The sequence below is a fragment of the Notolepis coatsorum genome (assembly GCF_963971535.1).
Source record: "Notolepis coatsorum genome assembly, chromosome: 6".
In the NCBI taxonomy this organism is placed as follows: Eukaryota; Metazoa; Chordata; class Actinopteri; order Aulopiformes; family Paralepididae; genus Notolepis; species Notolepis coatsorum.
The window spans coordinates 61,405,587-61,423,370 of record NC_140170.1 but is presented as its reverse complement, the minus strand read 5'-3'; the positions used below and the strand labels follow the sequence as shown (position 1 = coordinate 61,423,370).

The 17,784-nt window shown below is 43.7% G+C and overlaps 1 protein-coding gene across 1 annotated transcript; it reads left to right on the top strand.

Moving 5' to 3' along the window:
- Positions 1-6,970: 6,970 nt before the first annotated feature.
- Positions 6,971-16,383, top strand: LOC311229506 (uncharacterized protein; the record flags this gene model as incomplete). Its single annotated transcript, XM_084315583.1, has 3 exons — positions 6,971-7,083; positions 9,192-10,422; positions 16,215-16,383. Exons 2-3 carry the CDS (start codon positions 9,254-9,256, stop codon positions 16,381-16,383), a joined length of 1,338 nt encoding a protein of 445 aa, XP_084171709.1. The 5' UTR covers positions 6,971-7,083; positions 9,192-9,253.
- Positions 16,384-17,784: the final 1,401 nt, after the last annotated feature.

The following is a 17,784-nucleotide window of genomic DNA, read 5'->3' as shown; positions in this document are numbered from 1 at the left end:
CCTTGGGAAGGGCCCTTTCACAGAAGATCTTGTGACATCAACAGAGAGATTCATCTGCAAGATCTATGGTGTGCCTGAGGTGGATACGTGCAACAAAGCAAGAGTCAAGTTATTCTGCAAAGGCTGTCCACAAGAGACTCTGCCACCAACCTTGGATGCAGTGAAGTTCCACATCATGCGCTCACACTATCAAGCAAGCATCTGGAACCAAGCTCACCTGCCACACCCTGATCTTCCTCCTGTTGATGAAATGGGGTGGATACACAAGGAAGCTGTGCTCTCTCTGCCACCCATGCCTAAAGCCTGCAGGGAGTTCACTTGCCCTCATCCAATGTCACTTTGACTATGCTTGCACTTCATGGTACAGCAACATATCCAAACAAATGAAGACAAAGCTCCAGACCTCCCAAAATAAACTAGTGAGACTCCTGCACAACCTTCACTTTAGGACTCACCTAACACCAGCCCACTTTAGCAGTCTGGGATGGCTTAGGGTTGAGGAAAGGGTACACCAGCTTAAAATGCTACTGGTTTTTGAAGTACTGAAAGAAACGGTCCCCAAGTACCTAGTAAATTATTTTAATAAAGTAGGAGATGTCCACAAACACGCCACAAGAGGAAGTTCCACGGACCTGGTCCCGCCGAGAGTCAGGACATGCATGGAGAAAGATGCATTTTTTTACTCTGCTACTGTAATGTGGAATGCCCTCCCAACATTCATAAAACTCCTGAACTCCCCTCTCGGATTTAAATCTGCAGTAAAAACATGGCTCAGCAGCAACTCAAATTGGTCTTAATATGGTTTTTATCTCTTTTATCATAACTTGGCTTTTATCTCTCCTTGTCATGATTTGCTTTTAAGGGTTTGCGGATTTTCTTTTAACATTAGTTGACTGAGTTTTCAGGTTAGGTGTTATTGTACTTATTTTTAGGGTGTCCTGTCTAGTGTACATGTCCATTTGTGTTTTTGTGCCTTTTATGTTCCATGTATGGACCACAATGGAAACAAGCCTTGGCTTTATTGTGTTTTATCCATTTTTGACCAGCATGTTGACACTGTTATTGTTTGTTTTTCAAATGTTTGTCCTAGGATTGTGTCAAAATAAAGTATTCAATCAATCAAATTCAATCAATCAATCATTCACTTATATTGATATGGTAAAATAATCTTTTTATTTTATTATAATCTATTCTATTCTATTCAGGAAAAGTGGCATTGGGTGAATCATGCAACTGCAAGACACCTGCGACACCTGCCTGAATACGATTGATGACTGACAATAAATTACTGTACCTAAGCTACTGTACGCATATTAAGGACTATCTAATTTGCATAAATGGCATGTTGATAAAGAAATCAAGAGAAAAGAGTTTGATGAATAAATCCATGGCCTGGGATCATCCTGCTTTTCTTTCTTATTTGGTTGATGAGTTATGCATCAATAACGACCACCGTTTCTGCTATAAATATTAGTTTCAAGCAACATTTTCACAACTGATCTAAAATCAGGATATGATTTTAAATTCCTCAAGTATGCAAACATATAAAAACACATTTCATTCATGTTTCTACCTTGTTTAGTCAAAAAGATATGCACTTAAATAGATTTCAGCCTGGCGCTGGTGGCCATGTTGGATTTCTCAATTTTGAGGCCTTATTTGAAGCTTGGTATACAGCAGATTTGGATTCAGCACCCCTTAATACCCCTAGAAATGTTGTGTACCAAAAATAAACACGAAATGCCTTCAGGGTTATGATTTTCTGAAAATTTACCCTGTCTATATTGGGCTTTGCCATGTTATGATTATTTGCAACATATATATATATATGTCATGCTAAATGCAATACCTTTGTTTTTCTGGACAATATTTGTCATTTTGTTTATCTAATAAACATGGATTGCATAAAACAAGCATATCTGTCCACTCCCATGTTGATAAGAGTAAACATTTGAAAAATATCCAACACATTGGTTGCCAATAACGAGATTTCTCGTTATTTAATCGTTATTTATTTTATTAGCGATATCCATTCATTTTTCATCCGTCCAGCCTGACATTATCATTGGGAATGGCTCTGAGCTCGAAAAGGGCAAATACCGCCCCCTATCGTCTCCCGGATGGTAATGCACATCATTGGATTGGATTGAGTGAAAAAGTGCATCAGAGAAAAACTCCGGTCCAGGGTATCCCCATCTCTGGCAAGCAGTGTCTGTTACCAGCAGCTTTCGATTATGCGTTTCAGACTATAACGTTGGATCAATAAACGCGATCAATATTTGGAATGGCGATCAGGAATTGGATTCATCTTTTTGCAGAACATCTGATCTGAGGTAAGGAATCTATGTTACCAGTTTTGGGTTAATCAGAGTTGTTTTTCACAGCGTTCACAACGTGTGTGTGTGTGTATGTGTGTGGCGTTAGGCGCTGAGCGCTGCACGAATAAATAATTTTTCAGCATGCTTTTGTATCGTGCATAAGAACACAAATACTCTCGATAATCTAGCGTTTATTTGAAAATGATTCATAAATCAGCCGGAAAATGACAACGTGTTTTGTGTATTACAGTAAATGGCTATTATCGTGGATTTCTCTGGAATTACTAGAACTCTCCAAAACTATACTCGTATTCAAAACGGTATAAAACGGAAATGTACTGATGAAAAAACAATCCGTTTCATACATGTTGACTGCAAGCAAATCATTGATAAGCGACAGGTGTATTAGACACATAGCCATATAGTTGAATCGCTCGCAAATGTGCTCGTCCTCCCATTGATTAACGTGCTGGCATCCAAGCGATAAATCGTCATATCCGGCTGGCAACCAATGGTACATTTTGAACAGACAAAAAAAGGTGTGATTAATATGCAATTAATCACAGTTAACTATGGACAATCGTACGATTAATCACAATTAAATATTTTAATTGATTGACAGCCCTATATTAAATTATAATATTGTATTAAATAACTACTCAAATCTGCACAGACTCGGGCCAGTGTGCTACTACTATGTATACCATGTACAGTATACTATTATCAATACAATACACATTATCTACTATCTACTGTACTATAGTTTTATTGCCTGTATTTATGTCTTCTAATATTACCATGCCCATACATGTACCTCCCCCATGCTGCTATGATGCCTGCATTTCCCCAAGGGGATCAATAAAGGAATATCTTATCTTATCTACAGTGTATTGCCATTCTATTATTAATATTATGTTCTATTCTATTATTATCTTTTTCCTGCCTGTACTGTACTACCTGCCCCCCCTCCCCATGCACCCATGACCACTACATTTCCACAAGGGGATTAATAGAGGAACACTTGACTCACTTGACTTGACTTGATTATAGGCATTCTTCGAGGTGGGACATTCTTGACCTATGATCTATGAGGACTTGTCTGAGGGTTTACAAATCTGAATGTACTGGTTATGAATCTGAGGGCACAGTTTAATCATTTGTGGGCACAAAGGAATATAAATGGAGGAAATAAAGAAACATATATTATCTTAATCCATAAACCATTTCTGTTTCGATGTGGTCAATCTGAACGGGGCACTGAACGGGATCTGAGATGAATAGGCCGCGTCCCAGCATCCACAGAGTCCGTCTCATCATTGTCAGTAGTCGAGCAGCTCCAGAAACTGGAGACAAAAGGAGCTGTTGTCTCCCCAATGCCACCCCCTTTTCACCCATATGCACGCCATTGATGGACTGTACGCATTGGTAATGAATGCGAAGCGATTCCCCAACACCCAAAAACACACCTCACCTACATTTATGACACTATTTTCAGGATACCTTTGCTTCCTAAGTTTAGTGGGTCAGTGAATGGGAAGTGTGTTTCTGTGTGTGTTGATTGATTGATTGATTGAAAACTTTATTAACAGATTGCAGAATGGGTACAATACAGTACGGCTCAATACACACAATTGTTAAGGGGATGCAGACCAGAGAAAGACTTTCGTCTTGTTTACATCAGGGTCCCCCATTTTCAATTAATCATGACATTTATGACATACTACATGACATACAGATACTGTTACATCCAGACATTTATGACATACAAGATATACAAATATACATACCTCTGGAGTCTAGAGGCATATACAATTGTGACAGCTAGACCTCAGGCTGACTAGGTGCTCACACCTTGCTCACCTAGCAATTAGCACAGCCTCCACCTCGAATATAGCTCAGTTCACCCATTTGTTTGTTTGTATGCCCTGAAGAAGGCCGATAGAGAGGCCGAAACATGTTGGTTTTTTTTATTAATTTTTTGTATTCTCTTTTTCCCCTTTCTTTTTCCGTTTTTCTCCCATCCCAATGTTAGTCGTTATGCCAATTCCTAATCCCCTTCCTGGTCGTTGCGCACTCTACCCCCTACCGTCGGTCCGGGAGGGCGGAGACTATCACATGCTTCCTCCGACACATGTGTAGCCAATCAACCGCTTCTCTTCACCTGGCAGCGCGGACTCTCACTGGGAGAGTGTAACGTGTGGAAGGTCACACTACCTCTCCCAGATTCTTCCCTTGCTGTGCAGGCGCCCTGACCGAACTGTAGGAGTCGCTGTTTACAACGACCAGGACCCACCCTCGCCGGGTTTTCCCACCCGCTAACATTGCCAATTGTGTTAGTATGGACGGTCGGCCAACCCGGAAGCACCACGGCTGGATTCGATCCCACTGGCTCTGTGGTGGTAGACAGACGCTTAGTCCGCTGCGCTACCCGGCCGCCCATGTTTTTTAATGGTTCTATAATGAACTAAGCGATTTATTAAAGCTTTTTTATATACATGAAGAGTGCCTGGAACTTCCTTATTTTTTTCAACTGGCTCCCCTATATCCAAGAGCACCTTCAAAGAAACACTGGATTCACACCACAAAGCCCTCCTTCCTGTTCAAATACAGTGTGTGTCTGTGTGTGTGTGTGTGTGTGTAATCAGAACCAGCATGACTGGACCACATACCACTTTAACATAACACTCAGAGGTCAATGGTTTGAGGGTTGAACACTCCCAAGCACTGCATACACAAACACCATGTAGAACGAGTACCTTTCCTTTTGATACCTAAGTACATTCAATACCAAATACTTCTCTATTTTTACTTGAGTCGAATTTTTAATGGAGGGCTTTTACTTTCACCAGAGTACTATTTTATCTGGGTATTTCTACTTTTCCTTAACTTAGAGGTCTTAGAGGAACTGTGTACTTCGTCCACCACTGGGAAGACTCTCACAAAAACAAAATTCATAGGAGTAAAAAAAAGGAAGAAACCTCAGGAGGGCGATTCAATGAGACCCCCCAGGACTGTGTGAGGTGGGCAACAACTGGTGGCTCACTAATACTATCAATAATACATATCGACTATTTTCTGCTTATTTTACCATCTGATTTGAATAATTTGACAAATAAGAAATTGATGAGATGGCAATAGGCCTTATTTCAAATTATCAATGCAATGTCGTTTTTCTCTGCCTCTGTGCTGCAAAACAGACAGTTTTTTTGTATTTAACCATTGAACCCATCCACGATTTGCCTTAAACGTCTAATTAATTGTAACCAATGTTTTGACCGGTGGTGTAGTTGTTTGGCACAGTAGGCCATAGACCACCTCCAATGTACAGTCCCCCCCCCCCCTCCACCCCACCTACCCAACCTCCTCCAATGTAGTTTCTTCGTCAAGTGTTTTAGACTATTTTTGTATCACAAACAGTACTGTATTTGTAAATCTGGTATGTCATAAATCATAAATGTATAGATGTAGCAGTACTGTCTATCTGTATGTCAATGTCATGTATGTCATATATGTTTTTTTTTTTTTTATCCACTTTTTCTCCTATTTTCCTCCCATCCCAATTTGGTGATTCCAATTCTCCCCTCCCCTGTCTTGAATGTTGATATAGACTATGCCTCCCACTGGTCGGCTGCAGTGAGGACCAAGCCTTGCATCACGTGTCCCCTCCGGTACACGAGGAGGTAGCATGTCGCATCTTTTCATCGCAGCAGCTCGATCTCTCAGTGGCGAGGACTCCGAGGAGTTGCCCCCGATACTTCCTGTTTCTGCTGTACAGGCGTCACCCAACCGACCTAGTCGCTGTCCACAACGTCCGATCCCCACCCACCAGCTTCCCGCCCTCTAATACTGCTAATTGTGTTAGTATGACGACCAGCCAAGCCGGTAGCAACGCCGAGAGCTGGGCTCGAACCCAGCACCTCCTGCGTCAGTGGCGAGCGCCTTGCCCACTGCCCACTCAGCCGCCCTATGTATGTTATGATGAATTGAAAATGGGGTACCCTGATGTAAACAAGACAAAAGTCTTTCTCTGGTCTGCATCCCCTTAACAATTGTGTGTATTGAGCTGTACTGTACTGTACCCATTCTGCAATCTGTTAATAAAATGTTCAATCAATCAATCAGATCATGAACTGAGGGGGGCCCTGATGTAAACAAGACGGAAGTCTTTCTCTGGTCTGCATCCCCTTATTAACAATTGTGTGTATTGAGCTGTACTGTATTGTACCCATTCTGCAATCTGTTAATAAAGTTTTCAATCAATCAATCAGATCATGAGCTGGCATTGTTGTTGTTGCCGTGGCGTTTACCGTCTAAAAGCCTTTTTGACAATCTGGGTTTTCTTGGAAAAACAACAAACAACGGCGCTATCTAGTCCTCGACTTTGTACATCGTGGTACGAACACACGACTTAAATAGCCATTAGCAACAAACACATCCGATCTTGTTCAACGACGACGTGCTGCACGGCGGTGACTTTTTGTTTCCACAACACATGGGAAAACAGAATTTATCGAGCGGAAACCAATCAGCGGCCTCTCTCCGGGGCGAGCCTCCGCCGGCCGCGCCAATCAGAGGGCCGGAACAGGGTCCCGCCTCCGGAGTGTACAGCGATGCGGGAGTCACGTGTCGCGCCTCTCAGAAAAGAATGCCAACATGGAACCGTGGCAAGGACGGGATCCCTTTCTGCAGCGATAATAACAACACGACGGGGGAAAAACAAACGGACGATTCCCGACACTCTCGGCGTATTCCCAAAGTACAGACGGTAGGTGAACGTGATGCGGTGTTATTTGCCCCTTTGGTGCCGCGGGAGAGGTAGATAAAAGTATAAATAGAAAATGTGTGTGACCCAACCGAACTTGAGACTCGCTGCTGGATTCCTGTGTCGAGGCGCGTTGTAGTCAGGTGGCCGCGCTGCTGCCACGCCGCGCCTTTACCGCCCGCCCGTGCGGCAACAGCGGCTAGAACACAAACACCACTGTTGTTGTGTGCTTATCTCTCTCTATATCCCTCTCTTCTCCCCTATCCCTCTCGGGTTGTTTCCCTGGCCATATGGCCGTGGGCGCGTCGTCATGTGGGATGTGTGTTTACCATGATGAAGCGCGTTGTTGAGGCAGAATGATGTAAAGTATCCGGCCTCCTGCCGCTGCAACGTTGTGTTGCTATCTGACCATGTGCGAGACGATCACACACCCCCCCCCAGTGGTCCTTTATGATGAATTGAAAATGGGGGACCCTGATGTAAACAAGACGAAAGTCTTTCTCTGGTCTGCATCCCCTTAACAATTGTGTGTATTGAGCTGTACTGTATTGTACCCATTCTGCAATCTGTTAATACAATTTTCAATCAATCAATCAATCTCGACCCAGGAAGGAACCCCAAATTGATACACAACAACAGGTCGTGGACCCCATTTGATTAGATATTTTGGTCTTGGGGAGATCTGAGAAGATGGTATATTTGTTGTTAGATAATGTCCAGGAACTGTCTATACTGTGATGTGATGATTTGTAGTAGTAGTCATACTCTTGTATATTCTCAAATTATAACTTACCGTGAATCAAATAGTGATGTTAAACTAGTCTCCATTTGTCTGCAACCTCCTCAAGACAAGAACCCCATGGGGGCATTGGGGGGTCCTCCTGGACCCCTCACTGAGAACCACCACTGCAGATGATGAAAGCTTTAAGCAATAATTATTTCTTTCATGTGTTTTCAGCGTAGGCTACATACTTATTAACATTCAGAACGACTTGTGTCCTTCCTTCCGCCCTATAGATTTAACATAATTTCCGATAATAATGTAAACAGTGGGGTGCGGCTGGGTAGCGCAGCGGACTAAGCGCTCGCCTACCACCGCAGACTCTGGTATCGAATCCAGCTGTCAGCGGTACCTCCGGCTTGGTCGGTCGTCCATACTAACACGATTGGCAGTGTTAGCGGGTGGGAAGCCGGTGGGGTCGTTGTAAACAGCGACTCCTACTGGTCGGTTGGGGCGCCTGTTCAGCAGGGAAAAGATCTGGGGGAAGTAGTGTGATCCTCCCACGCGTTACACTCCCCCAGTGAGAGTCCTCGCTGCCAGGTGAAAAGAAGCGGCTGGCTGACTCCGCATGTATCGGAGGAGACATGTGATATAGTCTTCAACCCTCCCTAGGCCGGCAAGTGGGGGGGAAATGTGCGCAACGACCAGGAAGGGAATTGGCATAACGACTAAATTGGGATGGGAGAAAAATACGGAAAAAGGGGGAGAAAAAATAGATAAAAAAAAAAAAATGTAAACAGTAGGGGTGGGAATCGCCAGAGACCTCACGATACGATACTATCGCGATACTAAATATAGTGCGATATTTTGCGTTATTTATTATTATTATTATTATTTTTATTTATAATTTTTTTCAACTGCAAAGTAAAACTGTCAACATGTTTTATCTAATAAAATAAAGTTCAGTCTGTTCATCTCACTTCAATAATTCTTATTGCAGAACATGGTATTTTCTCAAGCAGACAGATGTAAACACTGTAATCTGTGTTGCATGTACCTGACAAACGGAACTGTTTGTATTACAGTCATATTCCAACTTAACTGAATGCACACATGTGCGTGTGTGTGGACTACTGTACTATTACAGGTATTGAAATGAACAATGCAACTTCCTTATACAAAAAGAATTTTTTTTAATGAATAATTAAATGTCAATACTTGGCGTCCCTGTATCGATACAGTATCGCCATGCAAAGTATCGCGATACTACTACGTATCGATTTCCCCCCCCACCCCTAGTAAACAGTGCTTTGCATGAATCCTTCTTGAAGCTCTTTTGCTCCTCGCTGGTGTTCCTACTGTAACAACTACGCCCACGTTATCTTGGCAGGTCATCCGATTCCTGTGTAGCTGCGTCCCCGGGGGCCTCTCCTCTGTATCTGGACTGGATCAATGGTGTCTATTAGCAGCAGAACACTGATATCTGAGAATGACTTGTTTAAGGACAGCAGCAGCCTGTTCTCCCTGGGCCTGGGCGACGAGGGAGCGGGCAGCGAGGGAGGCAGCTCGGCCTCCTGTTACAGTCCCGAGGCCGGGGACCTGGCGGCTCGGATCGGCTCCAGCCCCGGAGAGGAGGACGAGGAGGAGGACGAGGACGGTCAAGACGACGTAGGGGGGTGTCTGCACATCTTCCTCGAGCCGGGCAGGGAGGAGGGGGACGGGGACCAGGACTCCCGGTTTCCTGAATTCCCTCTCCGGCTGCCCTCCCCCTTCTCCCCCACCCTGGAGGACATCGAGGAGTTCCTGAGGGAGAAGATGGAGGTGGTCCGAGAGGGGCTACTCTGCCCCAAAGAGGAGCCCTCTCCCTCCCCGTGCAGCTCCGCCGAGGCGCCCTCCTCCTCCTCCTCCTCCCCAGAGACACACAGTGACTCTGGGACCGGTGCCGCCCCTCTGCCTTCCCCTCGTCCGAACAGCCCTCGGGACCCAAAGCACAGCCCCCGCCCGCACAGCCCTCAGAACCCAAAGCACAGCCCCAGGCCCCCGGCGCCTCCCTCCCCTCCTCCTCCGGCCCGTCCCACCCCCCCGTCGGCGCCTTCTCCCCCCAACGCTTCGGCTCACCGGTCACTGCTCCTGCATGGCACTCCGCTGGTCCTCCAGCTCCAGTCCCTGCCCCTGGCCTCGCCTCAGGCCCAGACGGGCTCTACCCTCGGGGCTCCCGGCGGTCTGCGGCTAGCCCACCTGGTCGTGGGGCTCCAGGGCGCCGCGGGGCACAATTTCACCCTGCTGGCCTCGCAGGTGCACGGCGGCGGCGCCACCCTCGTGTCGATAAACGCAAACGGCGAGATCCTGGGCGTCGACCAGAAGTACGTGAGGATCGCCCCGTTTCCCATCACCATGAGGACTCTGGAGGTCACCGGGGTGACGGCGGTAGGGGGGGGCCTGGTGAAAGCCGTGGCCCCTCGGGTGCCCAGGGTGGCCCCTACCGAGACGCTGAGGGTCCACAAGTGCTCTCACCCGGGCTGTGAGAAGATGTACACTAAGAGCAGCCACCTGAAAGCCCACTTCCGCAGACACACGGGAGAGAAGCCGTACACGTGTAGCTGGCCGGACTGCGGGTGGAGGTACGTGTGCTGTGATCGATAGAGTGGTGTCACTGTCGACGGTAAAAAGTAGGGATGGGACCAAATATTCGAAAATTCGAATATTCGATCCCATATCTACATTCGATTTTCATGTCAGAAAATCTAAAATCTAAAAAATAATTATAATATTTTATTTGTTTTTTAAGCAAACCATTCTTATTTCATTCCTTTTTATATTTAGAGGCAGCCTAATTTTCATAGCCTAATTGATCTAAAAGTTGCACATGCTACTGTTTCTGTTTGTTTATTAAAACCGGTTGATAGAAGTGCCTATTTATGTGCAATGCCCTTTGATTTTAATTATCCATTCTATTAAAAAGAATAACTGAATTTAACTGAAACTGAACATTTTAACTGAATTCAAACGGAAACAAAAATATTCAATATTCGATACCAGCGAATATCACTTTTGCTAGAAAGTCCCATCCCTAGTAAAAAGGCAAACGTGGGAACATTTCAGATTTTAACGTACGGATGCGTCGAGCGTCTGCACCATTTTTTCAAGACCAATACAAGAGGGTACATCACTGATTTCAACCTTAACACATCTTGCGCCATTCACGTTGTACGACGTGTTTCAAGTTCATGCGAATTCTGCCAATCCACGGTGTACGACGTTATTGAGATCATATTTCATATTTTCGCCATGTTATTCATATTTCCCTCACGGAGCCTTGTCTGATGCAGTGGAACTCTGCACAACTCTGCAACGCTTCAATACTGCCACCTGGTGGATGATCGGCGAGTTGCCAAACCGGAAATGGCCGGTTGGATATCGGTACGTCTCCTAAATATGTCCGGCCACTCGCATATCGTTGCGGGACTGTAGACACACGCCGTGGATATGGATTGCTGCCATAACTCAATAATCGACATGAATAATCGACATGATGAGCTGTTATTATTATTATACAAACCGGAAATGGATTGACTCGATCCCCATCAAATAACTGGGATCTTTTTGCTCCAGTCTCATCGCCCAACGGTAAGAGGAGGCTGCCGTGACTTTCAGCGTGAGTGTTTATTATTATCCATGCAAACTGCTCTGATCAATATATCACCCATACCACATAAAGCATTCAACGACGATCACGGAATTATAAACGACCCCTCCCCCCCCTCCGTTCACCCGCGCATGATCAGTCATAACGTTTAGGACCATGTACAGTTGAAATTTTTAATATAGCATGGATCGGCAACAAACAGCATTTGATAATGTATATATGCATTTTTGCCTATATCTCACATTCTAGGAATTACTGCAGAAAACGATAAAAACATATTTATACTCTGGACGGTATTTTAGTATGAATGTGTGAATGAAAAAGTAAAACGTTCCTACATCCTGAACGATAGATAATCGATGTTGAATGGGCCATAGTAATGTCAATTTAGCAATACAATTTAAAAAGTTATAGCCCTGCAAAGAAGGTGAACATCTCCATAGACTTACAGTGCTGGCAGAGAATGGTATAAGATGATCAAACTCCGTGGCAGTTAATGTGTTAATCCTATCGTTCTGTCGAGAGCTCAGCCTCCGCCCCCCAGAGGAGAGCAGACCTCTTGTTCTAGACACTATTTCCTCATCCATTTCATCAACTTTCCTCGAGTTGGGCTCTACTACAGTTAAAAAATAGTTGAGGAAATAGTGTCTGCAGCACATTTAACTTGGCCAACGTGTTCTTTGACTCGAGAGTTCAGCCTCCCCCAGTCACAGAACACATGTCCCGTTATCACATGTTCTCACCACAGAACGATAGGATTAAGGTTAAACATAGTCTAAATGCTTCTTAAAGGTGCTGTAAGTGATATTCTCTTGTAAAAATACTTGTTAAATAGCTCTACATTCCGACAGCCATCACTGATATAGAGTGTTTGGTCGGTAACATGGATCTCCCAGTCCCTCCGCTCTGCTGTAAACAGAAAATAAATATTCTGGTATCGCTTCCTGGAGTTCTATCTCCTGATTGGTTAAAATGGGCAATGCATTTTGTGTTTACTGCAGAGCAGAGGCACTAGGAGACCCATGTTCCTGACCAAACACACTATCAGTGATGGCTGTCGGAATGTAGAGCTACTATTTTAACAAACAGAATAATACCACTTACTACTTACTAAGTATTGACTGATACAGTGTTCCGATTCATCACTTTTACTAAACACAGACCATTTCCATTAGATATTCTTTACAAACATAGCCACAACACTGGTTAATAAACTACCCTCCCACTCTGGGCATTTTGGAGTAGAACACATCCTAGCCTACTACAAAAACATAGGGGTTCGCAAAGATGATTTCAAACTAGAAATGGTAAAAACGGATGAGGTGTTCAAAACAACTGAGTGCCCTCCAACCTAACAAGGCCACTGGCCATGACAATATCCCCTCCAAATTCCTCAGCGACTCGGCAGCCACCATCACCCCAGTCGTCACCCACATAATAAACCTCTCCATAAAACAGAGACATGTCCCCAAAGATTTCTAAATTGTGAGAGTGACTCCCCTGCACAAAAAAGGCAGCAAATTAGACCCAGGCAACTACCGCCCGGCTTCTATTCTTACCTCCATCTCGAAAGTTATGGAAAAAAATAGTCCACAAACCGGTCGAAAAATACCTGGCGGAAAAAAAGCTCATCTACGAATTCCAATCTGGCTTCAGAACATCCCATTCCACTGACACATGCCTTCTCTATTTGAACGACCACATGGAACTAGGGCTGTCTTAAATACTTCGAAGCTTCGAAGCTTCGTTCGATGGCACAAGCTTCGAACATTAAAAAAAAAATCAAAGTTTATAAAAAAAAAAAAATATTCTTTTTCAAAAAAAAAATTTATTTCCAACTTTTTTTTTTAATTTTTGTTTTACTTCGGTGTGTGTGTGTGTGTGTGTGCATGGGGCCATTGGGTGGGGCCGGGGGACAAATACACTGGAGGAAAGTAACCCAGCTCAGCACTGCCCAAATTATATCATCACTATATTGCCTGTTTGAAGGATATCATCCTCAAACACATATACACCACCTACACGCCTATTCTCAGTCCTTGCCCCACAATGGTGGAATTAACTACCCATCCCAGTTAGGACAGCCGAATCCCGTCCAATCTTTCGCCGTCGACTAAAGACGCACTTCTTCAACCATTATCTGAAATAAAATAAAAAAAATCTAACCCTAATTAACCTTACTGTCATGCACTTGTCCTAATAAACTAACCTACACTGTAACACGCAACACTTTGATGAATATTGTTACTCAGCTGATAGAGTTGTATCCTTCCTGATGACCTGTCGTACAGAACTTATAAGTCGATTTGGATAAAAGCGTCAGCTAAATGACTAAATGTAAATGTGAATGTAAATGCCTTGTAGAATTCCACACATAAGAAAGAAAGATACTGGGATGAATAAACAAAATAAGAAATAAAATGTAGAAATGCATGCAATACAAAAATAAATATGAATCTCCATATATGAAATAGAACATTTAGATAAGGTGCTACTGAGATGTTTTGGTGAGTTCTTTGTTTTTTTGTGGAAGTAGCCCTTCTTAAAAATGCATGAACATTCACTGATAATTGGTCTGTAGTGGAGTCTACAAGGTCTACATTGCCGGACCTTGTAGACTGACATAATTCTGTGCATAGTTTAGTCTACACAGGCCATATTTCAAATAATCAAAATCTTACTTCATTCATCTTAAACATTCTTGATTTGGGGGATTGGTAGTTCCCATGAAATCTGAAGTTGTTCAAACGACAACAGCGATCCACCTTGAATTAAATCACACAGCCGTGTTGGCTGTGTCACAGTCACGAAAGGGGCTACTTAATTCATTAATCCAATCCACTTTATTTATAGAGCACATTTAAAAACAACAAAGTTTACCAAAGTGCTGTACAAGTCCCACAACATAAGATAAAGGAAAAAAAAAGTATTATAAAAAAAAATAATTCGAAGCTTCGAATTAAAATCGAAGCTCGGCCCCGAAGCTTCGATTGCCAAAAAAAAATTCGAAGGTCAGCCCTACATGGAACACAAGGTGACAAGGGGAACATCAGTGAGCTGGATGCAATCCTACCTGGAGGGGAGAGAAGAGATGGTGGAGGTGAACGGTACACTGCCCAGTGCCCCCCCCCCCTCCCAGTGAAATGTGGTGTTCCACAAGGAAGCATATTAGGACCTTTACTGTTCCTAATTTATGCAAATGACATGTCATCAGCTTGTGACTGCAACTTGTTCCTGTCCGCGGATGACTCAGCCCTGCTGGTCTCTGACAGGGACAAGTTGCAGGTTGAAAAAGCCCTCAGCTCTGAACTCGGTAGAATCTGCACCTGGCTCGCTGACAACAAACTATCATTACACCTGGGTAAAACAGAATCCATTCTCTTTGGATTAAATAACAAACTCAGCAAGGCCAACGGCTTCTCTGTTACAGTGGGAGACAATATTGTCACAAGGAAAGATGAAATTACATACCTGGGCTCCATCCTAGAGGCAAATCTTTCCTGTGACAAAATGGCAACCAATGTAATAAAAAAAAGTCAACCAATGAACACGATTCTTGTACCGGATCTCCTCTCTGGTAAACAAGAATACCCTGAAGACTCTGGCACGAGCACTCATTCAAGGCTACTACGACTATGCTTGCACCTCATGGTAGGGCTGGGCGATATGGAAAAAAATCATATCGCGATAACGATATGATAATTTTATTTTATTTCTCGATATCGATAATTATCGTATTGTTATAAGTATAAAAAAAATTTAAAAAAAAAGAAAAAAACATTTTTTTTTTTTTAAACAACATATGTATGTTTATTTTGCAGCAATTCTTTGTCATTGCCGCCATCTTTAGTGTTACATCCCCTCACACTCCAGTTCTCAGGCTGCAGCTGGTTTAAAAGCTAAAGTAAACCGGCTTCTCTGCTGGCTGTGGCTCCAGAGGAGTTGAACAGTTCTGGCTCTGCTAGTTTATTTTCGATCTTTTGGCGCTTTTTTGGTGGACAAACCACCGCACATGTGCACTGTGACTCGTGACTGGAGTCTAGTTCTGCTAGCACACATAGCCTACTGTGTACAGACGGTTTCAAAATGTATTTTAAATTAGAAAGCAAACAAAATAAATGGACAAGAGAAAAAGAAATCTGAATTTGGTCAGTATTGTCATTTGGACAAGCAAAGCCATTACTTTAAGTTGCAGGCAAGAAAGACAAGTCTGTCCACTGTCTCTGGTTTTAAAACTGCCCTGTTGCAGGTAAAAAAAAAAAAAAAAACGATTTTTCGATTTTTTTTTTAATTTCGATATTCGATATCGATTATTAAAATATATCGCGATATTTATCGTTATTGTTATATCGCCCAGCCCTACCTCATGGTACCAAAGCACCTCAAAGGCCCTTAAAACAAGGCTACAAACATCACAAAACAAACTGGTCAGACTACTGCTTGGCCTTACTCACAAAACCCACCTTATCCCTGCACATTTTGACAACCTAGGGTGGCTTAGACTAGAGTAGACGACAGAGGACAGCAACTTGCAATGGGCCTGGTCTCATTAGTACACTCGGTAGTACTAATTTATATATTTTATACCCAATTTAATCACCTGTACATTGTATATTACTATTGAACTTTACTGTTACATTTGCACTCGGGTTGGATATGCCAGACTTCTTTTCGTTGTACCGTACTTGTGCTTGTAGCCTGTATGATGATAATACAATTTGTAACAACTGAACATTAAGCCCCAGACGTGTGCTCCCGTGTTCCCAGGTTTTCCCGGTCAGACGAGCTGTCCCGGCACCGGCGCTCCCACTCTGGAATCAAGCCCTACGAGTGCTCACTGTGTGAGAAGAAGTTCGCTCGCAGCGACCATTTGTCCAAACACACTAAAGTGCACCGCAGCTCCAGGCCCAGCCGCGTCATCAGAGCCACGGTCTGACAGCCCCTCCCCCCCCCCCCGGCGCTCGGCCCAGCCCCCCTGGGTCTCCCCAAAGAAGGACTCTCTGGTGCTTCACGGACAGAACTAGACCAGAACACGGGCTGTGTTTCCAACCGGGGACCCGTGTCCCTCCACCACCCCCCCCCCCCCCCCCCCCCTCATTAGTTTAGTCGGAAACGGCGCACTATTGCACGTAGGGCTGGGCGATATGGAAAAAAATCATATCGCGATAACGATATGATAATTTTATTTTATTTCTCGATATCGATAATTATCGAATTGTTATAAGTATAAAAAAAAAAAAAAAAAATTTTTTTTTTAACAACAGATGTATGTTTATTTTGCAGCAATTCTTTGTCATTGCCGCCATCTTTAGTGTTACATCCCCTCACACTCCAGTTCTCAGGCTGCAGCTGGTTTAAAAGCTAAAGTAAACCGGCTTCTCTGCTGGCTGTGGCTCCAGAGGAGTTGAACAGTTCTGGCTCTGCTAGTTTATTTTCGATCTTTTGGCGCTTTTTTGGTGGACAAACCACCACATATGTGCACTGTGACTTGTGACTGGAGTCTAGTTCTGCTAGCACACATAGCCTACTGTGTACAGACGGTTTCAAAATGTATTTTAAATTAGAAAGCAAACAAAATAAATGGACAAGAGAAAAAGAAATCTGAATTTGGTCAGTATTGTCATTTGGACAAGCAAAGCCATTACTTTAAGTTGCAGGCAAGAAAGACAAGTCTGTCCACTGTCTCTGGTTTTAAAACTGCCCTGTTGCAGGTAAAAAAATAAAAAAAAATAAACGATTTTTTTTTTTTTTTTTTTTTTTCTCGATATTCGATATTGATTATTAAAATATATCGCGATATTTATCGTTATCGTTATATCGCCCAGCCCTAATTGCACGTTCCCCGACGCCGGCGAGAGCTGAGTACGCTCTTTTTTTTTTTTTTTTTGCACTCAGCGGAACTTAATTTCAACTTTTTGAAAAAGAGCGCTACTCTTCTAAAGGGTTTTCAATAGTCTCCTAGCAACAACAGCAGCAGCAGCCTACGGGCAGCGTTTTCGCCCCGAGCATCCGCTTAGTGCCGCCAGCTAGCTCCCGAGCTCCCAGATGGACACGCAGCTTTCACGGAGGGTTCTCGAGAGCCGGCTTGCTCTTCTCAATCCCTCTGTCCTCCTCTTTTCCTCTCTCTCTCACCATTCATTCTGTCCTCTTGTCCCCTTGACCCCTCTGGTCCCTCGGAGCAGAAGTGTGCTTGTCATCATAGTGCTACAGGAAGCTAACAACCACCACAGGAAAAGATTGTTCAGCTTAAAAAACAAACGGATATTTGAACGTCACACGGGCAGGCAGGTGCACACACACACACACACACACACACACGGTAACTTGAGCAGATGGC